The sequence below is a fragment of the Meleagris gallopavo genome, chromosome 2, assembly GCF_905368555.1.
Source record: "Meleagris gallopavo chromosome 2, MGAL_WU_HG_1.1, whole genome shotgun sequence".
NCBI lineage: Eukaryota > Metazoa > Chordata > Aves > Galliformes > Phasianidae > Meleagris > Meleagris gallopavo.
The window spans coordinates 85,515,407-85,538,458 of record NC_139405.1 but is presented as its reverse complement, the minus strand read 5'-3'; the positions used below and the strand labels follow the sequence as shown (position 1 = coordinate 85,538,458).

Below are 23,052 nucleotides of genomic sequence, written 5' to 3'. Positions count from 1 at the left end.
GAGCATTTGTCTTGCCTACCCTCAGACAAGTAACTTAGGCCCTTTCATTCTTGTTACACTCAGAAAGCTGAAATTTGAGAATGACATGACTTGCAGATGGGCTCTGCTCTGAAACACTAGTGTGATGTTTTCATCTTCGCACATACATCTCATAAATTCATAAATCTGAAGAACTTCCGAGAAAATCTACAATGCAGACAATCAGACTTCACCAACTTTCTAAAAGGAGCTCAGAAGAGACCATGAAGAAAACCCATAACAAAATAAAACCAAGAAAAACAACGCCTAATATTCCTCAGAAACCCAGATAGAAAGAAAAGTTACAGTAGACAGCTTGTACAGGCGTACCACGGTGCTTAATAACACTTAACAAAATACGGAGTAAAACAAGGTCTGAAAATGAACTACGGTGAAAGAAAGACTGATGATTTCTGTGGGATGCTGATACATGAAAGGGTGGTTGATTTTATACAGTCTGATGGATTTAGAAGCCTCACAATGAATTGCAACACAAATCCTGAAATAGAACTAGAGAACAGAGACATACTAGGGAGTTAGGGTAATAAAAGAAAGCTATATAAGGCTGAGAAGAGGGGACACCAGAATGCTTATTTGTTGAGTGGGAGGCGGTGGTAAGAAACAGATACAGAGAGAACACCAGAATTTGTTCAGAGAGAACAAGCATCTGAGAGAACCTTCAGAATTCAGAAAATGAGAAAGTTAAGTGTAAATTCTATAGCTGCATATATTTTGGATTACCTCCTCAGATAAAGAGTTGTAACTCTAGGTTGCAGAAAGTTCACATACAGGTTTCCACAGCATGGAGTTAACAAATTTATTAATCTGCTAAAGTGATGCAGCAGAAGCACAAATACTCACATGTAAATCTGTTTCTGATTTCATAAAGTAGAAAAACTGCAATTTGGAATATTATTCTGCTGTCATGTTTACTGTAGGTTATTGGCAAAACTATTCCAGAATGTTGTATTTGAACTCCAGCTCAGAATGTAGTTTACATAAAAATGTACATTCACAGTTATCAACCATGTAATTTGAAACAAATCTAGCAAAGCAAACTCAGACATTCTGAGTTTGTTTCAGCTGTATAATGGGAGAAAAAAACCACAAAACTTCATGCAGAGGATAAATTTAGTCATGATCTGACTTCTTGAACACTTTGTAAGCCTTAGCTAATTAGTCCTCACCAAACACCTGCTGGGAAAACAAGTGATATTCTTCTAGTTTTACAAATGAGGGATTGGAGGAAGAATGACATTACTTTAAATGGCTTGCCCAAACATACAGAGAATTAGTGTGTTAAAAATTTAACAGTGGGAAATTCTTACTGCTGAGCTCAGATTGGGCTTTTCTGCACTGCCCAAAACCTTAGCAATGCATGTGGGAGAGGGGACGGGGAAGGGAATCCAGAAAGGCTGGAAAAGTTTTTCACTGTAGGTATTAAGAGTATATATAAGTTGCTAAGAAAACAGAGGGTAACTGAAGCACAAATGTACGTATGGATAAATTATTATTACTTTTTTAGCACTGGAAATGTGCTTGACTGCACACTGTGTAATGCAAATCTATTACAAATACTGATTATAAAAAAAAAATGTTATTTCTGATTATTTTGCATTGCAATCATTTTGACAGTATTTCAAGAATGTCTTGTGATTGCTGTACAAATACAAAGGAAACTGCGACTTTATATTATGGTGAAATTTATTCCACAGCTGCACGAATAAAATTATTTTTTCAAGCAGCAAACCTTATATAACCTCTTAACGTAATGTCTACTTGCAGTGCCATTTCTAGAATCTCTCATTTTCATAATGCTCTGGAAGTCACTATGTAAACTTACAGTACTTTATTAGTAACGGTAAATCAAGCATGATAGTTACGTTGAATGCTCCAGGGTCAGTCTCTAAGATGACAACAGTCAGCAGAGCTCTCTTATTTCAGTGAAAATGCCACACAATTCACTGTGTCATCTGACGTTAAAAGGTGCTGAAATCAATTTGATTGAAAAAGGCGGAATAGATTATTGTTAGTCATCAAAACACACCATTAATATAAGAAAACCGATCTAGAAAATGGGCACATTGGCGTGATATTACCTTTTTGTGTCATGCCTTCTGTCTCTTTGGAAGAGACTTACAGTAGTTCAGACAGACTTAGTGGATAGAGGTGTGAAGACCACAATGCTCCCTCTGTTACTGCCGCCTCATGCAGCCCAAGGATACGACCCTGCCTCTTGGTGCAGGGAGGGCTCACATGGGGGTACAGAACCCTCTCCTTCCCCTTTGAGAATGTCTATATTTCAAAATCTTGCAAAAATTGCTGGTTGAAGTAATGCGTGTGACAGTAATAGGTATACAGGATTATTGGCACGCCAAGACGACGGAAACCTAACACTGAAATATATTCAGGCATTGAGCAGAAACTTCACTGTTGCTGTTTAAGCTGATCTATGACTGCGATTAATTTGCTTTGTTATTGTGATCAAAATAAATCTGTCCAACTTTCTGCTCCTATTTCAATAAGTCAAAACCCACTTCAATATTATACAAATCCACTTAGATTTGGCCTTCGTAGAAGCAGAGAGAGGAAAGAAAAGTATGTGGAAGAAATTTCTGAGTTGCCAGTGACAGATTTTTCTTTGGATTTTACACTTTTGCTAAAGACAGAAGAGACCTTACCGTAGCTGTCATAAGCCTCTTCACTTGTTCCGTGACCGTAGTCATAATATTCAGGCACACTGTAACAGACACAGGCAGTCACGTTACTATTGTCATGGGTAACCAAACCAAAACGGAGTGTAGAAAATGAAAAGTATTTTAATACATGGTAGCCCTACTACTTTCAGGAGTAATAACAATTTAAAAAAATGCAAAGAGAAAGGTATTAGTGACAGTAATGGCTATAACAGATGACAACACATTTGTTATCTGTTAAGCAGAAAACATAATTGTCCCTAAATATGTAAATCTAGGAGATATGACAAACAGTGTCAGAAATTCTATTTGCAAAAATAAGGTCTGAAAAATGTTTTCCACTTTATTATTTGCAACTGTTATATTGCCGGAAAAGATGTAAATCTCATTTACCTGTAATTCCAAACATATATGCAGTATCAAATTCAGCACAGTTTGCTTTTTTTTTTCCCCAAACAGACTAAATTGTCTTATATGGAACCTGTAAACTACTTATCTTTACTGAGAGCACTGACAGTTTTTCAGTTTTTCTTCTGAAGAAGAAAGTGTGTTTCTATTGGCTGGCAAGAAAAGCCTGATTCTCCACAGCCATCTTCCTTATGCAGTCAATCACACTCATGCAAAGTTTTACACAACACTAATAAAAAACACATTGAGAGGTTCAAGGAGTAGAAAATCAGACTCAAAGTTTTGTAAGAACTTTCTGACTGCTTTTTGTTAATTAAAAATGTTCAAGCGTGGTTGTATTAACATGTTAGCAAAAGATTTCGTATTATAGTTACACCACGATGAGAAGTAACCCAAGCTAATATCTGAACTGGGCACCTGGAAAATTTGACTTCTGAGACATACTGAAATGGGAATGGAATTAATCACACTTATAATAGCTTGACTGTTATTATAATTTATTCTTTGCATTCGATATTTGGTACCTGCCACCAAATTCATGAACAGAATACAGCTGTTTTTGGCTATTGGCAGACCTAAAAAGGAATCAGTCCCTGACCAGAAAACCTGCAATGTCCATGATATGATATTGTATTTTTTGCATCTGCAGGGAGCCAAACAGAAATATTTTCCTGTTGATAACTTTTTTGTTGTTGTCAAATCTGCATCTTTTTCCTCGGAGTCTCTGAGAAGGATTATTTCAAAATGAATAATAGGATGCAGTTAGATCAGTATTGCACTATTTTTAACATTATTGCTCAGACAATCTCCCATACCAGATTATCATTTAAAAAAATATTAGTTTACACTTGAAAGAGAATCTTGGCTGACACTGGAGTGTAAGTAAAAGTATTTCATAAATGTAATAGACAAAACAAGCAATCTGTAACAACTATTTTCTTAAACAAATGTTGACTTTGTTCAATAGCTACTTGTAATCAATTTATAATTTCTTGAACTTAATAATTATTCATAACTATTCCTAGAATAATTTTGGAGAATAATTCAAGTGCTGTATTTCATTTGACAGCACTGATTGTATGCGTTAGATAACTGACATTCAAGATAATTTGATATGGGACACATCACTCTCTGACTGTCTAGGTACAGCTTTCAGTCAGTTTTCAGCTACAATATTGTAGGTTTTTTGAATGGTAAATGCAACTGAAATTGTTGTGCATTAATATACTAACTTAGCCAGCAGTTATCCATGTGAGCAGATAGTGCACTTACGTAAATATCTCAGACACAAAATTCATTCGCTAAAACAGAAAGTGGACTTATGAGCAACATGAATGAAAATGAGGTTAATACATTAAAGATTTTGAAAAAGAATACAGAATCATATAAAGAAGAAGAATTTGTGATAAAATCCCCGCACAGAGATCATCTGGAACTTAAATACATTAAATACAAGCCATTAAAGTAAGAAACAAGCTGTATTTTATTTGTAGAAAGGAAGTGATTGGAGTGCATTTTTGATGTTTATGAACACAATCCTTAACATATTTCTGAAAACACATAACTCATAGCACAATATCTTAGTTCTTGAATAATGCTTTTCATGGAATGAAGCCAAAATGGTATGTCAAATTCCTTGCTAACTCATATTAAGATAGTGCTTTGAACAATAACTGAATGAGACAAATCTATTCCTTAGCAAGAAATATCCAATTTCAAGTCACATTTTGTGAGCCAGACTGCTTATTCATTAGTCTGTTTTATTTTAAGGCTTTCTGAATATTAACTATAATCTATTACATGCATTTATTTGTAAACATTTTCCCCTGTATTTTTTTATTAAAATGAACAATGAATCTTTATAAAAAGTAGATGATAGAATGTGCTTCTCCATATGTAAGGTCTTTTTTTTGATTATTAACATACAGATAAACGTAATTCATTTACATTATGCTCAGTTATGGAAGGAAACAATCAGCAAATGAATTCAGCATAAATAAACTTGTTTATATAATTTTAATATTCTCAGACTGTTCCTGGAAACTGTGATCATCATGAATTCTAGAAACCTCAGGTTCTCTTGGCAGTGCTAATTAGAAACAAGACATCATTATCTGTCATTAGCGTTCATTACTTTCAAGCAACATGAGCGTAATTTACTTAAGTACAAGCACCCACCTGAAAGTAGGATGCAATAGATTTTATAAAGCAAAAACGATCAAGTCATAATAACTTCACAGTTTTTATTCCTCAAGTTTTAAAGCATTGCACTGTACTTTAACACTGGAACTCTGAAACATGGACCACTTGATATGCCAAACTTAGACCTTCGTAACCTTCTGTATGTACCAACTACTGAAGTGTTGATAAAATGAGACTAAAAATCTCTTTCACTTTCTCAGATAAATGCTTTGAGGTCTTGGTCTCCTACTGTCTACTACCCCCTTCAGTCTCTATATCATTTCTGTTAAGCAAACTGCAGTGTTTACAACATTAAATTCTGATAACTGACACAATTAGATTCTTACTTCCTATGCTAACAGGATCCTATCTAAAACCATTGTGTTTTGTTTTTTTTTTTTCATATAAGATCGCATTTGCAATGCTTCTCCCTCATACACAAGAGAAGCAGTCAGCAGGACTTAACACACAGTTGCCCATGGAAAAAGAGTTGTTTACACAAAGCAGCATGCTACTTCTTGGAAGACAGGTGAGAAGGAGTTGCATTCATATGAACTGCAATATTTGAAACTTTTTAAAAACAGTATTTCATAATATTTTGTAGCAGAAAATTGTGGATAAATAAGTCATTTCTAGGAATTTGGGACTTACTGGAACAGCTCTGTATAATTAAGCATTAAATGGGAAATAATAAATAGGAAAGATAAGAAATATTTAGAATAAAGGAATTTCTTATAGGATTGGGCCTTTAATCATGTGGTACTTTACAAAGTAGATCTTTGGAAATAATGGATTAATTTGGCGAACAATTTAGTGTATAAAATCTCCTGTTTTCTGAAAGCTAAATTTTGATAGTATGTATATTTTTAATGGAGAGGAATGCATTTATTACAATACTCCCAGGCTTATTCGGTTGCTCACCATATGCCTGAAGTTGACCTAAGTCTCATTGCTTCCAGTGTTTTCCTATTTGAGTTCATATTACTGCAGCTCTGCATTAAAAAATAAAGAATTAACCCAGAAGAGTTATAAAGGATAAGGGCAGGGAGCCCTCCAGAATGCAAGATGACTGGGTTCCAAACTTTTTGTCAAGACTGAAACAGAAACTAATCCACCATTTATTTGCCACAACCACACAGACACATAAGGATTTCTATTCAAACAGAATCACAGAATCATAGAATCATTAAGGTTAGAAAGACCACTAAGATCATCTAGTCCAACTATCACCACCATGCCACCAACCACGTCTCTCAGTGCTACACTTACATGGTTCTTGATTATCGGTAGGGACAGTCACTCCACCACTGTCCTGGGCAGCCTGTTCCTATACTACCCTTCCTAAGAAGAAATGTAACATCTAACCTGAACCTCCCTCACTACAACTTTAAGTCATTACCTCTCATCCTATCACTATTACCTGGGAGAAGAGGCTGACTCCCACCTCACTATAATCTCCTTTCAGAGAGTTGTAGAGACCCAGTTCCCTCAGCTACTCCTCGTAAGACTTGTGCTCCAGACCCTTCACAGCTTTGTTGTCATTCTTTGGACATGCTTCCAAGCTTCCTTTCTTGTAGTCACAGGACAAAAAATGAGCACTGAAGGTGTGGCCTCATCAGTGCTGAGTACAGAGAGGTATGGTCACCTCCCTGGTCCTGCTGACCGCACTATGCCTTATACAAGCCAGAATGGCATTGGCTTTCTTGGTCATCTAGGCATGCTGCTGGTTCATGATCAGCTGGCTGTCAAGTAACACCCCCAGATCCTTTTTCTCTGTGCAGCTCAGCAGTGGCCACACTGCTCCAACCCCTGACGCATGGGGTTGTTGTGATCAAAGTGAAGGACCTGTCACTTGGTTGTGTTAAAACTCACACAATAGGCCTCAGTCAATTAATTCAGCCTATCCAAACCCCTTTGTAGGGCCTTCCTATCCTCAGGCAGATTGACACTTCCTTCCAACATGGTGTCATCTGCAAACTTACTGAGGGTGCACTCAATCTCTGTGTCCAGATCATCAATAGATATATAAAAGAGGGTCAACCCTAATACTGATAGGCAAGGAATACCACTCGTGACCAGTCACCAACTAGATTTAACTCCATTCACCACCACACTTTGGGCCCAGCCCTCCAGGCAGACTTTACCCTATACAGAGTACACCTATCCAAGCCTTGGGCTGCCAGTTTCTGCAGGATACTGTGGGAAACACAGTCAAAAGCTTTACTAATGTCTAGATAGATTACATCCACGGACTTTCCCTCATCTAGGATCAATGTGGGTCAGCAGGTCATAGAAAGAGATGAAGACGGTCAAACATTCTTCCCACGTGCCTTAGCATAGCTTCCAGGAGGATTTGTTCCACGATCTTCCCTGGCACAGAGGTGAGACTGACAGGTGAGTAGTTCCCAGATCCCATTCATCCTTTTTACCCTTCTTAAAAATGGATTTGATGTTGCTTTTTTTTCCAGTCACCAGTTACTGCTGAGTACTTCCAAATGTAACATAAAACATCTGTAGACACACTATTTGCAAAGGGAATGATATGGAATTTTAGGAATCTTAGCCAGTTTTAGAGGAAAAACTTTACTTTAGAGCAACTAAATTTCCATTTTGCTCATTGAATCAAGTAAATGAGAAGTGGCATTTGAAAACAGTTTCTGATGATAAATGCCGTAAGTGGATTGCTGTGAAGATACATAAAATGTCATATTCTAGGCTTCCTGGCTTGATTTATTTCAACAAGTTGGAAATAAAATACAGGGAGATCTTTATTTATGAACAGGTGGATATAATCACAAAGCCAAAATGAAATATGACAAAGTATAAATACTTTACATTCTGGTTAAAAAGTAAGAGAACACAAGTAGTGAAAAATAATAAAGAATATCACATTTTACAAAGAACCAATGTAGCAACTCTACCTTATTGCCATTTGAATTATATTTATGAGTCTCTACACTACATAGGAATACTTTGATAGTTAGAGAGAAATGTTTAAATATCCAATCAAGCTTAATGCATGTAATGCTAAATAAATTATTCACAGTCCTGCCTAAACATCACTTTTAAAATAAGGGCAAAAATGTTTGTATTAGCTGTGGATATTTTTCTCCAGTACTAGTTTGAAGGAACTTTTTACAATGTTGGTTGTCAAAAAAAAAGCGGAACTGATTGATTGAATACGTTTCTATGATCACTGATTTAAGCATTTATTAAAAATTATTCTATCTTCAAAGAAGATAATTGACATCTCTCCATATTTTTCTTCTGACAACTACCATAACACAAAGCTGACAACTAAAACTCCTCAATAAGACATTAGAAAATGGCAAATGCAAATATCACTGTGAATTTCTCAAGCAGCTATTTTTGTCTTAAGACTTTTCCATATTTACCTCAATTACTTTGATAGTCAACAAAACAGCCAAAGATCTTACTTTTATCCTGAACCTATAGATTTTCCATACTTTGATGGAAACCCTTCCAGAGCATTATAGCTCGGGATTCTGTTGGGGGGAACATAGATATTTGGAAACTACAGACAAAGAACACTGAACTACACTGCATCTGCAAGGGATAGGTACAGAAACAACAGTGACATTGGAAAGAGATGACCAATCTGGAGGCTACTGCTATCCATCCCTCACATCCAGAGCAGAAGGTTGTAAGAGGTTCACCCCTGAAGAGCCTTGGGAGATTTATTTACTCTTACATGCCTACATAAGTCAGAGAGAAGACTCTCAAAACAGGTTTTGTGGTGCATTTTGTACTAACTATTGTGGCACTGTGGTAAGGAGTCCACTTCAACGTTTGGCTATAAGTAGCTCCTTAGGTAGTTTATACCTCACACAAGTAGGCCAGATCCTTCACAGTGACAAAATTAATACCTCTTCATTCTCGTGATACATTTGTATCTAATATTTTTCTCCCCTAACAAATCTTGCATCTTTGCAGCAAAAGTAAGGAAATAGACAGTTTAATGCAGAAAGTTCGTCCAGTGCTGCATTGGATTGCATTAAGAGATGCATCATAGTCTTTGGCTTATGTACATTTGTATACCTTAATGAAAATGCTCCTGTGAAAATTTAAGATCTGATACCTCTATTACTAAGATATCCTGAAGGAATTATAGAATCATAGAATTTTTTGAATTGGAAGGGACATCTGAAGGTCATATAATCCAACTCCTTTGCAATGAACAGGGACACCTATAGCTAGACCAGGTTGCTCAGACCCCTGACAGACTGACTTTGCATGTCTCCAAGGATGGCGCTTCCAACCACCTCTCTGGGCAACCTGTTCCAGTGCCTCATCACACGTACTGTAAAAAGCCTTTTCCTTATATCCAGTCTAAATCTCCCCTCTTCTAGTTTGAAAACATTTCCCCATGTCCTGTCACGACAAACTCTGCTAAAGCATGTGTCCCCTTCCATTTTGTAGCCCTCTTTTTATATTGAAAGGCCATTATCAGGCCTTTTTATTACTTACTATAATTAAATACAGGATGCAAAACACATGGAAGTCAGTATCCTATGAATAAATTCATTATGTACTTAGTGTTTGAAACATCAGATTTACCTTAATTGTCCATAAAAGTATTTCTGTCAGTGGTACAAGCCAAGCAAATCAACCTGGAGTTTGAAAATTGGGTACTTTTTTTTATAGATAACAAAACATCTTCCTGAGTCCAATTAGATTAACCTGTGTTTTTATCTTGAAATCTAGAAATGACCTCAAAATGTCATTTAGATCACTTCATCTGCCTCTAAGCAGACAAATTTATTTATATAATTTACTGAAATTTGTCTAATCTGGTTTTAAAAGGTACACTGAGGGATATTCCCAATAACTGTTTTACTATTATTTTTTCTCCCTAATGTTTATCCTGAATTGTTACTATGTTTTTTTGCTGAATCAAAAACTAGCTGAGAGCTTGATAGGATCCATGAAATAACTTGTGTGTCAAGCATAATTACGTATGGCTGGTTTTAGAATTATACTTGTCTGAAAGTGTTATTTTGCCTGCAGCACAGTACTTGTGAAGAAGACATCTTTGGAATTAGATATACATATGAAGTCTTGATATCTTATGGTCAAGCAAGGGTAAACAGGATGATTTAGAGCTCAGGTAAATACACTCTGCTGATGTAAATAATTACTGAAGATTTAGCTGGATAAAATGCTCTTCGCTTTACTTCCTAAATCATTTTGCAGCATGTCTCAGAGTGAAATGATTGTATCTTAAGCCACATAAGTGACAAGGGCTGAACTGTGGTCCATGTTATATATCTGCCTATCAGGTCAAGGAATATCAGATCCCTACTAGCAACCCACACTGCAGAGAAAGGAACTATAAATATAAGCTGTATAGTAGATTGCATAAATTTAATAATAGAAACAAGAAGAGCCAGGAAAATAAAGTTTCTTTTCAAAGCCAATAACTTGTGGTATATTCAGCCACATAGGCTGAATGTGCTCTTGAAATTTTCAGTAAGTCTATGTCATTATAAGAATGAGAATCAGAATTGCAGAGCCTGCTACAGGTTGAATTGGTAGGTATTGCTTTGAATATACAGTCACTGAGATACTGCTTTACTGGTTTGGTGATTGCAACTATCTGACATAGCAAAACAGACTTGGCAGCATTTACGTCCTAAACCATTATTTTCATTATATTTTTGTTATTAGCATTGAGAAAAAAAAGTCCACATAACAGCACTGTTATAGGGATCAACCACAGATAATTGTATCTTTTGAATTAGATAAAATTCAGTTAAATGAAAGCTATGCTTGCCAATTTGAAATTACATGATGCATATTTTTCCTTTCTTCTTCTTCAATCCTTTAAAATAAATTTGTATTGAAATTTATCTAACAATGTGTATAGGTCTTCAGATCAAGTAAAAAAATTAGAATTGATTTCAGACATATTAACAACATTTTAAGACTTAGAGCTTGTATTATCATAAACTTCAGAAATGGCATTTCTGCACCATTTTCTTTTTTTTTTCTTTTTGCTTAGCATCTGAGTTTGCAATGTGCAGATGACAGGTTAAAACCAAGTCATAGCCCCAGAATGATCTGTATGCCAGGATGGAACACGCGTCTAGAGGATTGCTGCCTATATTATTATATTAACAGTAAATATTTTGCCAAGAATTGTTTCAATGCCTTAAATCTGGAGTGCTATTATCAGCGAGGCTGGGTCCAGGAAGGTAAGAGAAATGCCCTCTATATATGTCATCTTGCAGCATACAACAGATGAAGATAAGTTATGAAAAATCCCATGTAACAGTGGGGTTGGTTTGTAAGTCAGCAATGGTTTGCACTGTTTCCATCTGTCTTTCAACACTGAATTACTTATTCTACTTATAAGTATGTCACAGGTTTTCTGATTTTTTTTTGCAAGTCTATTTAAAGCTTAGGATGGAAGTCACAGACGCTTCTTTCTTTATAAAATACTCACACAGCAACCCATTTTACACCAGAACTATAATTTTAAACAAAAAGCAGACAGAACAAAAGTCAGAAAAGCAAGCCAACCAACCAGATCAGGAAGCCTTAGCCAATATCCAAACCACTTGGTCACTAAAAAAAAAAGACTGTCTGATGTCTAAGTGTTCAAGCAAGACTATGTGGAAAAGGGAAATTATATCAAATCGAAATTTTAAGCTTCAGAGGACAACTGTTAATTCCTTTTTCTTTTCCCTTACAGACATCACTGTTTACACTTCATATAGTTGGAGAGATTATGTACATGTGGGTTAAATAAAATATACTCTTTTTGATTCATCTTCTGACTGGCCAGTTAGTTCCAGACTTACCCTCTATCTCTTTTAGCTGTGAGACATGGTATGTATGAAACAAAACTGATGGTGCTAATAGAGACACAAAGGTCACTGGAGATGTGTTATCAGAAGGTGGCTCTGATTCATGAGCAACTGATTCACTTTTGCAAAATCATTCTAGTCTTGGCTGTGGAGTTTGGCCACATTTTGCACACCGAACGGTCTGATTCCCTATCAGACTTTAACAAAAAAGATAGATCTTGAAGATCTTCTCACAAAACATTTGATCCTTTTCTCCTGATGATCTATTGTTCTCAACCTGTGGATCATGGACAGTGGTGTTGGCTCAACAGACTTGTAAGTTCCTGTTCAGAAAATCAAAAATGTACTCTATTTTGAAAACTGACAGGATACTCTTCACATCTTTTGTGCTACAGTTGACTTGGAAAGAAATACTTCTCCCATTTTGGATTTATCATTTAAGTTTTGTTTTATGATTTTGCCTTTAGCCCTATAAAAATTGTTTTTCTATCTTTAAATCAATTTTTCTGTGAGAATGGAAAAGGACTGCTGCCATTATATGTTCCAACATGGTTTGAAGATAAGAAATCATTGAAGATATCAGTGTGCTATGCTGCTAGTAAGCATGAAAAGGTGAGGAAGCAGCATAACTTTAGAAGCTTGCAGAAGAACATCATTTATCTTAGCAATGAATACCGGGCAGGTGATGGTCAAAGTCAAGCCATCCCACTGATGAGAACTGAGTTTAGCTAAAACCTGTTCAGTAAGAGTACATACCAGAACTCTGTTGGACAGACAGAATATACTTTTTACAAGTTTCCAAGTATCAAGCAAGGGGAAGGGCAAATTCAGTTGGATATTATTCAGTTGCTGAGGCGCTGTTGCTTGAGAACAGCAGGCTAATTCTTTCCCTTACCTATCATCTGCTCCTCACTATTGACATAGGTAAACAGGCAAATCAGGGATGGTCATCATACTCAGAAAGAGATTTTACATCTGATTAGCACGTCTAAGATTCATATTTCTAACTAACGTAGTTATACTAGAAGCTCAGAAGCTTGGTACATATGGGTAGGTCTTATCACTGAAATCCATCTCAAACTGAATGGAAAGGAAGGGAAAGAGATAGTCTAATGCTAACTAACACAAACTGCTGTAAAATGTTGCCTATGGAAAGTATATCAAATCTGATGTCCTCTCCACCCACTGAAATGGTTGTTTCCATGTTCACTTTGGCATCAGATAACACTTTCATTCCAATTACCTTTAAGTCTGTATCTCTGCATCAATATAAATATAGTTTTAAAAGTAGCAAGGCTTCTAAATGTTCTTGCTAAAACTGTAGTCTTTTATGGCTCACTCAGTCATACAGACTTATTGTAGGTTTCACTCCAGTCTGATACCAAGATTCTATCATGGCCTCTTTCACAATGACCTCATACCCCAATTATTAGTCTAAAAATCAGAGTACTGTAATGGAGGACAGAACTCTCTGCCTGGAAGAGTGGCAGTGGTAGAGTTCATTAGAGAAGAACCTATACAAAATGTATTGCTGGGCCTTCAACTTTATCTCCGACATTCAGTAAAGATCATCAGATAACTATACAAAAGTGTTTATGCCGACTTGCATATAGATGGTCTGGATGCTGAGTGTTTTTGGTGCTTCTGCTACATGATTCTATCTAATAGCACAGCGGTGTATGCTGACGTCATGATCATTTTCTCTGCTGTTGGCAAAACCTAGTTTATAAAAAGTATAAATCATGCCTCTAGGGCGATGAAGGACTGAGGGCCCATAGAAGAAGTATATGTGTGGGCAGATAGCTTCGGGTGAGAAAATATGAACTAGACGTAAGGCATGGGTATGGTCATGGCAGTAGCAGGCTATCCAAACAGTATTTTCACACAGTGCATTGAGAGCACAGGGGAAAAAGTTACCATTCACTCTGCTCTAAATCACTCTGAATTCAGCCTGTGTTCATTTCTTCCCAGTGATACATTCTTTAGTTTGAAGTGTCAATGAGAGTAAGGTTTGGCCAATGTGTTTGGTGAGGCTGACAGTGAGAGCAGACTTTGGACCTAAGTATTTCCATATTGATTCTTTAATGAGCCATAAAAAACAAGTGGAAACTCTGTCCTTAACAGGAGCAGGAATCTTGGAGTTCTGCATTAATCCACTGACTTCAATTATTTTTCGTCTCATGTTTCAGAATTTCAGTCAATCCCTGCAGAGGGCAGTAATGATTTTTTTTTTTTTCTCTGAGCACAGATTTTCTACAAGATTTACTTTTTCCCCCAGTAAATTACACAGTGGTTGAGATGAATAAGTACTCTGAAGTGGTACAAATTATCTTCCTTGTTAGGTGTATGCATGATTTGTGTTGCTCCTATAATCAGATTTATTAAAAACATGATCTTAGATTGGAGGAAAACTTTTTCGGTATTTAAAGCGAAATAAATATTTTTGTCACATTGTTCATGCATACAGTTATATTGCACTATTTCAGCTCATTATGGAGGTATTTCCATGAGGTTAGATGAATGACTAATAAGGTAGAGAAATCTATACTGTGTAGCCACTAGTCCATTTGTTCTTTGCATCTTTGAAATCTGAGTAGTGTGTTAATCCCCAAGTGCACTCATTGAAATCAAAAGACTTCATAAGGCCTCCAGTGACACTCAATATGGATCACTATGACTATGTATCCTGCCATATATTACAAAGGGAAATTTATTTGACCTTTGGTAGTAAAGTAGGTATCTTGGTTGTAGCTCACATTAGTAGTGAACATATCTGACTATTTAACATAATGGCTGTTTAATTATCCAAATTATTTGACTCTGTAAATTTTCTGTTTTGAGTCAAATTATCACAATAAGTTCTACCTTGTAATAAACTGCTAATAAAGTATTTGTTTATTTCTCTGCATGGAACACCAGCTTCCAAAGAAATTACAGCTTAATACAGATGATAAAAAAGCAACCTCGGAGAGAACTCCAACTAATTATTGCTTTTCAAAATGGAAGCAGTATTTCCTGTGACAATACACTATCATAGCAAAAGATAGGTTGAATTCTTTTGAAAAAATTTGAGTACATCTGACAAGAATATCTACCTACTCAATGACATGACAGGTGCAGCTAGTAATGCATGATTACTTAAAAGTATGTTGTCAAAGTATCATTAAAGGTGTTCACATTCAGGTGTGACAAGTTCTTTTAAATATTCTTCACTGATTGTAAAAATACTTAAAGTTTTTTTCTGCCATCTCAAATGCCACTCGCTAGAGCAGTTTTAGAGTGGAACCTAATTCTTATTTTCAACAGCAAAATGCTCAATTAAAAACATGGCCAAAAAAAAAAAAAAAAAAAAAAAGTGTAGAACTCTGTATATAATAATCACTCTCATCCAGTGAGTTGCCAATGAACTCAAAATACATATTTTTCTTTCAGAACTTCATTTGCCTTTCCACAATCTAACAAGCATTCTTAGTGACTAGTAAGTGCATTTTCTGAATAATTGATTGAAACACTATTTTATCCCCCACCCTAAGCATGGAAAGAATGTCATTCATATTTGATAAACACAGGCCAACTCTGCGTGTGGTGTATGTGCACATAAAGAGTGATCACATTTATTGCCTCTTTTTAGTGATATAAATCATACGTGTTGTGAACATGATTCTTCCATTATCTCACAGGGTAAGGACATAAATTAGGATTTCTAAACTTCACTGCCTTTATCAGTTCTGAAAGCTGCTGAGAAAGTTAATGGCTGGAAGCAGATAGCTTTAGCATTACTTCAGGCACGTGATTCCATTCCATAATTTACCTCGACATACTTTTTTAAACAATTTCTTTCTTGGTTTGCGGAAAATTTTGTAAAAGCATTAAATATGAGATGTCCTTGACAACTTGGCACTACTAAAGATAAAATAAAATACACCAACAAAAACAGAATGATATCAGGTAGTAACAGTGTTATCACTTGCTTTTTTAAAACAAAAACAAATACAAAAAGCTCTTAAGTTGCAACATTTAAAAAAGTCAAGCTGTCTGCATTTCTACTTCATCTGAATTATTCTGTTTATTAACTCTGAACAGTATTATTACTATTTGATAGTTACACAAAGTACTATGAGTATTGAAGAATTTAATGTGAAAAAATAAACCAGGACATTTACATAAAAACCCAAGAGAAAAGAGGTGTCTTTATTTGAAAAATTAATGAAAAAAGTACAAATGCTTACCTTTGTGTTTGGGTGGCATAACTGTTATCATACGTCTCATAGCTTGCATCATCATATTCACCCCCATATCCATCATCATATCCCTAAGGGAAAAACAAAACACCAAACCTTAGAAGAGTATTAAATCAAAGAACATTATCAAGCTGTAAGAGTAACCTGCATCAGCATATAACGCTGTATTTGTCTGGTATTATGTAGAATATGCAGCTTCCTGACAAGAATTGTGAATTGTGAAGAACAACTTACATGGTGCAAGCATAAAGAAACCGATTACTCATCTAAGAATGAAGTCTATTCATTGACAAACTGCGGTGTATTGTCCAAGCCACAGTGCTTCAGCAGGATCTATTTAGCTCGCTGATGAATGATAATGAAAACAATTATTTTCCAGCAATTTGTTATATAAATGGTTGCATAAATACCTATAGGAGAAATGAACAAATGGCAGGACAAATATACTGACCGTACAATATAATAACAGAGTAAAAAGGAGATATTCTAGGGAATGATTTTTTTATTTGCCTGCAACTACGTTCATTCAACATCAGAACAACAGAGTAGTCAAGAGTAGTCAAGAAATGATATATGGAAACACTTTCTATACAGATTTTGGGAGCTGATACTTTTTGTTAACTAGAAAATTTTTCCGTTTTGTAAAGTGTGAAAGGAATTAGGAGGCTTAAAAATCTATGACTAAACGCTAATAATTATAGCAGAAGACAATTAGGATTTTTTTTTTAAACAAACTATCCAAAGTTTAGTTAAGGACAGCAGGAGGTAGCTACAAAATAATAGGAGCCCAGTAAATATCCACTCCAGCATACTATCATAACCACAAAAGTACAATGTTAGTTTGATACTTCATTCATTCTTCTAATTAAGGGGAGCTTATAAACAGGAGGGAGACTGAATTTTTACATGCGTAGATAGTGAAAGGATAAAGGGTAATGGCTTTTAACTAAAAGAGAGGAGATTTAGTTTAGATGTTATGAGCAAATGCTTTACTCAGTTATGAGGCACAGGTTGCACAGAAGCTGTGGATGCTCCATCTCTGGAGGCAATCAAGGCCAGGTTTTGGAAAGGGCCCCGGATAGCCTGATGTAGTGGATGGCATCCCTGCCCAGTGGAGTTAAAACTGGCTCGACTTCAAGGACCCCTCCAACCCACGACATTCTATGACTCTACAACTGAGCTACACTAGAACTTCCATTACAGAAAATGGGACAGGACAGCAGTTGGTAATTCCAACTCTATGACATTCACATCAACTTGCAGAAAGGAAAAGTTTTCCCAGTTTGGTGTGGAATATGGCCCAAGCATAGCTGGCTGAAGAAGGCAAAGGTCATGCAAGACTGGAGAATGGGATGAGGTACAGGTCTGATAGCCATCTTCTAGTTGATAATGAGAACTATCCCTAGCCATGCAGGCTGGATAAGGCTGTAACTATGCCTCAGTCACTGCACTTACCTTGCCTTTGCCTAACAACTTGCAGCCTAGTGCTCATGTCAAGATGTCAAGGGCCTGAGCTATGACTGGAAATTGTCAATGAAAAGAGGAAGTGCTGCCTTTGGCAGAAACATGGAGACCATCATGTGCTGATTATTATATAAACAATCCATCATGTTTTTGGGAACTGAAAATGAAGTCTTAAGGAACCAACAGAAGTTTCTCTGCTTATCTGCAGTCATGTGTTTTTCATACTCATGCTTATCTTAGTCTGCATACCTTGTAACTGTTTGCCCCACCCTGCTTATCATGGCAATTCACACATAAAAGGGGTAATTGTCAGGATGCTGGAGGACAGCTCTGGGAGCTCCTCTCAGCTGGCCTGAGAATCACCAGCTGTGGTTCACCAACAATGATGCACGCATTGATGACAGGTCATATAACCTTTCCTACTCTCATTTACTTTCCCCAGAATCTGTAACCTTACCCAATCTAATTTACCCTTACCTACCCTCATCTACTCATAAAGTGGGATAATAGTAGAGGAAAGACGTTTCAGCATGCTTACCCAACATACAAGAGAAAAGGAAAGGCAAGAGTTACAAATTAGCTCTCTCAGTGCCTTGATGCCTGAGGAGGATCAACTTTTAACACCAGTAGGGCAGAGAACTATTGTAACAGATTTTAACAGCCTCCTGAAGGGCTCAACAGGTCAATATAGTGCAAATGTTTCAAGTGGAATGGTTGAAAGACAAGGAAATTGTAAAAAGCATGTTTCTTTGATAAAGTATTTTCCAGATAATGTTCTATTATTTGTGTAATTCTGTAAGACAATTATCTTGTAATACTACTGGTGAACTATTTATATAAGGATTTATATAAGGTACATAGTAGCATTTGTTTCAGTTTAATATGCTGCATCATACCCAAAAACCCTTGTTCTAAAGTAGCCTCAGGCATCTAGAACTAAGATGCAGAATAGCTTTTTTCACATCCCTACAGTGCCTCAAACTAGCTGAGCATTTTTCTTCTGTTTAACCTTCAACTTCCAAGCACTTTCAACTTTAATGTTTGAAAATATTTCTTTCAAACATATTTTGAGAAATGAGACACCCAGGTTCCATCTTTCAGCAACTAGGATTTGCTCTGGTCTTACAGCAGAACATCTTGAAAAGGAGAAAAAGGAACAGAAACATATGTATAATCATAGAATAGATTTGTTTGAGTTGGAAGGGACCCTTGAAAGTCATCTAGTCCAACTCCCCTGAACAGGAACATCTGCAGCTAGATCAGGTTGCTGAGAGCCCCATCTAGCCTGATCTTAAATACTTCCTAGGATGGGGCATACTCCACCTCGCTGGGCAGCCTGTAACTGGGCTTCACTACCCTTCTTTTTCCTTATATCCAGTCTAAATCTTGCCTCTTTTAGCTTGAAACCACTTCCTCTTGTCCTATCACAACAGACCTTGCTAAAGAGTCAGTCTCCTTTGTTATAGCCCCCCTTTAGATACTGAAAGGCCACTATCAGGAGTTCCCAGAGCCTTCTCTTTACCAGGCTGAACAACCCCAAGCCCATCCTCACAGGGGAGAAGTCCCACCCCTTGGATCAGTTTTGTGGCCCTCCTCTGAATGCACTCCACCAGGTCTATGTCTCTCCTGTACTGAAGGCTCCACATCCAGACACAATACTGCAGATGAGGTCTCATCAGTGCAGAGAAGAGAGGAAGGATCTTAATCTGCTCCCTCTATCTGCTGGTCACTGTTCTTTTGAGGCAGCCCAGGATACAGTTGGCTTTCTGGGCTGTGAGGGAATATTGCTGGCTCACATCCAGTGTGCCATACACCAGTACCCCCAGGTGCTTTTCTGCAAGGCTATGTTTAATCCTTTCATCTCCCAGCTTGTATTGTTAGTGGGGGTTTCCATCAACCTAGGCAAAAATCTTACACATGGCTTTGTTGAACCTCATGAGGTGGACTAGGGCCAACAGCTCAAGCCTGTCCAAGTCCCTCTGGATGACATCCTGTCCCTTGGGTATTTTGACTGCATCACACAGCTTGGTGTCATCCACAAACTTGCTGAGGGTGCATTTGATCCCACTGTCATTGTAATTGATGAAGATATTAAGAAACATTGGTCCCAACACCGAATGCCACTAGACACCAATCTCCATTTGGACACTGAGCCATTGACCACCACTCTCTGGTACAGTCTCACAACCAGTTCCTTGTCTAATAAACAGTCCACCCATCAAATCCATATCTTTCTAATTTGGAAGGAACAATATTATGGGGGATTATGTCAAAGACATTACTGAATTCCAGACAGATGACATCAGTGGCTCCTCCCTTGTCCATTGATGCAGTTACATCATCACTAGGTTGGTTAGGCAGGAATTGATCGTGTTGGAACTGCAGTGGGGCTAACGATATTTACTAATACCAATGGATTTAAGGATTTTCAGTGTAGTTCAGCACTAAAAAGGTAATATAAAGAAGTGAAAGTGTTGAAGAAAATTAAAACATATTTCCAATCCAAGAAAGGACTAATCATTAAATAAGAATATGTAAGTATTTGACATCCCTTCCCAACAAAGTAAAGACAACAAAAACTCTTAAAAGGCTCAGAATAATGCATTAAATTAGTATTGGGAACACTCACTTCAGGAGTAAATACGCAGTTCTATAATACAGAAGATGATAGTTGGGAAAAAAAGGGTGTGCTAGAGAAAAAAGGAACACAAGTGGAAATAGGCTTATATTCTACTACCTTAGGAGAAGCTAAGTATCAATTTGACTCAACATCCAAGATATATTTAGGAAAGACTTTTTTAAAAATTCAGATTTACTTGTCTTCTCCAAGCTTCAGATGCTGATACAGATGTTAAAAACACAAATAAAGAATAACAGAGACAACATAAAAACAATGCTTTCTTTTTAAATCTGAGTTTTCTATTTAATGTTAAAGCCCTATGTTAAACAATAACAGCCCACATTCAAATGCATTAATATCACTTCTCTGAAAAGCCTTACAAAATAGGATTTTCACAGCATGCTCTGAAAAATCGTAGTTTTCATCTCTCAGAAACAGAATCACGGAATGGCCAGGGTTGGAATGGACCTCAAGGATCAGGAATCTCCAACCCCCCTGCCAAATGCAGGACCACCAACTTCCCCATTTAATACTAGACCAGAAACCAAGAAGAAAAGCAAGTCACATATTTATAATGAAAACTCCCTCACTCACAATATTTTAGATTCAGTCATCTTGTAAATATATGATAAAATACAGTGTAAAAAAACTAACGGATTTTATTTTTCTAGAAGAGAAACCAAACTAGTTTTTTATGAAACTAATAGATCTCAGAAAAAAAGAAAAAAACAATAGTAAGTCAAAGTAAATATGTGAACGTGGGAAGAAGTCTGCAAACTAGAGAGACAAGACAGCCATTTTCATTAGCTGCAGCCCCCAAAAATAATTACGGACACAAACATTAATACTCTACTTCAGAGATGATAAATATATTAAATATATAAAAATTCACTTCTAATTGCAACTCCGTGTAAAATAAGTGGTTATTCAGTAAGTGGCCTTCAAGTAGTTAACACTCTTTCCTCCTACTTGCTTCCATAAATATTTTTTCTCTCCCCTCTTTCTTTTTTTGTTTTTGTGGCTGGGCCACGACGTAATTCTCTCACATATCCATACCACCTTACCTTAGATGTCTATAAGCTAACCATCTGCTTTCTAGGCAGTGGTTGATTTCCTTTATAATCCAAGGGGAGAAAGAAAACAAAGCATTTTTAGAGGATAATTCATCCCCCACACTTTTGATATCTATTTGAGAACAAGTTGATTAGCTCTTTAAATGTGAGCCAACAAAAACAAAGCTCTATATTATGGACTTCATAAATGAAATAAAGGAACAACAGTCTACAGTACCCAGGGTAAATCTGCTGTTCACAGCGAAGAGCTAATCTCAAGATTTTGGGCTTCCTCTTGAAACAGTTTTATTTTGCATATACCAGTAATAGGAAATGTCTTTATAATTGGATGGTGAAATATATTTATATAAATATAAATACATATATAGGTGAGCATCTTTCACACAGTTATGGATTTATCATTGATATTTTAGTATAATCACAGTCACAGATTCGGCAAATTCAAAGCAGTGAACTTAGATGAGCTGTTCACAGGTGAGCTATTCATATTCTCATATTTCAAAAGTTTAAATAAACCTGATGTTCAACAATTTTGGCAATTAAAGCAATCATTAAAGCAATCAAACCAAACAAGTTTACTGCCCATACATTCCAAAACTGATTCTATTTCAGATGAAAATAGGACAGTGGCCACAAAAGCAAAAAAAAACCCAACAACTGTGGTGCCAAAGCAGCTAGAGTAAAACAGAATCCCAGACGTCTCAATACATTGCTGTATGTGCTCCAGAATGTAGGTTTGATTTTTAAAAAATTTATTTTGTAATTTTTCAAATAAATAAAAAATAAGTGAATATTTTAAATATTTTTTTGTATACTAAAAAATCAGAATTGAATGAAAAAATAAAATGGAAAAAAATAAAATAAAAACATCACTTCTCTGCTTTCTTCTGTATTTACAATTGCATACAGTATAATTTGCCGCTGCAATTACTATACCATCACTTTCATCAGGCTAATACCATTGCTTCTTCAAATCCATTTGTTAACTCTGATGTGCTCATGGAGTCACATTAAAACTTCTCACTGATATATAAAAGCTGTGTATAATCTGCTGCCACTAACAACAGTTTAGCTTGTTGCACTTTCTCTGTCCCGTCTCTTTTCTTTCACCAACACTAAAACCCTTCCCTCTCCCGTTTTAGTTGTGGCTTTTTTTGCCCCATACTGATCTCCTTATTGAACAGAATTCTAACCTCAGAGTCTATCCTTTACCCAGTTCCTGCAGCAGACAAATAGTTCACAAAAACATCCCTTTCTTTCAATTAAATGAAATATTTTAGGATTAAGCAGCAAGTGGAGGTGAAAAATACTCAGAAGTATTTTCTTTGTATAGTTTTGACAAGTTGCATTTTCACACTTGTCTGAGATTGAGATCCCTGAAGGAAGGATTTTTTAATTGCTACTTATACTGATGACTTGTACTGCTTTACATAGTATTTCAGTGATAATAAATCACATAGCAAGATGCATTGTTGACAATATATCACATAAGTGACACTTAAATGAAAGATTTATTTTACC

At 36.3% G+C, this 23,052-nt stretch overlaps 1 protein-coding gene across 4 annotated transcripts in view; it reads right to left on the bottom strand.

Annotated features, from left to right (window-relative positions):
- Positions 1 to 23,052, bottom strand: part of KHDRBS2 (KH RNA binding domain containing, signal transduction associated 2) — a 342,038-nt gene that overhangs the window by 54,980 nt on the left and 264,006 nt on the right. For all 4 annotated transcript variants that reach the window (XR_014881561.1, XR_014881559.1, XR_014881560.1 and 1 more), the window contains exons 7-8: positions 16,363 to 16,445; positions 2,700 to 2,758 (exon numbers count right to left, since the gene is read on the bottom strand). Coding sequence is in view for 1 of the 4 variants with exons in the window: in XM_085217841.1 (XP_085073967.1) it covers positions 2,700 to 2,758; positions 16,363 to 16,445 (142 nt within the window). In the remaining 3 variants the exon portion in view is untranslated. The remainder of the gene's footprint in view (positions 1 to 2,699; positions 2,759 to 16,362; positions 16,446 to 23,052) is intronic.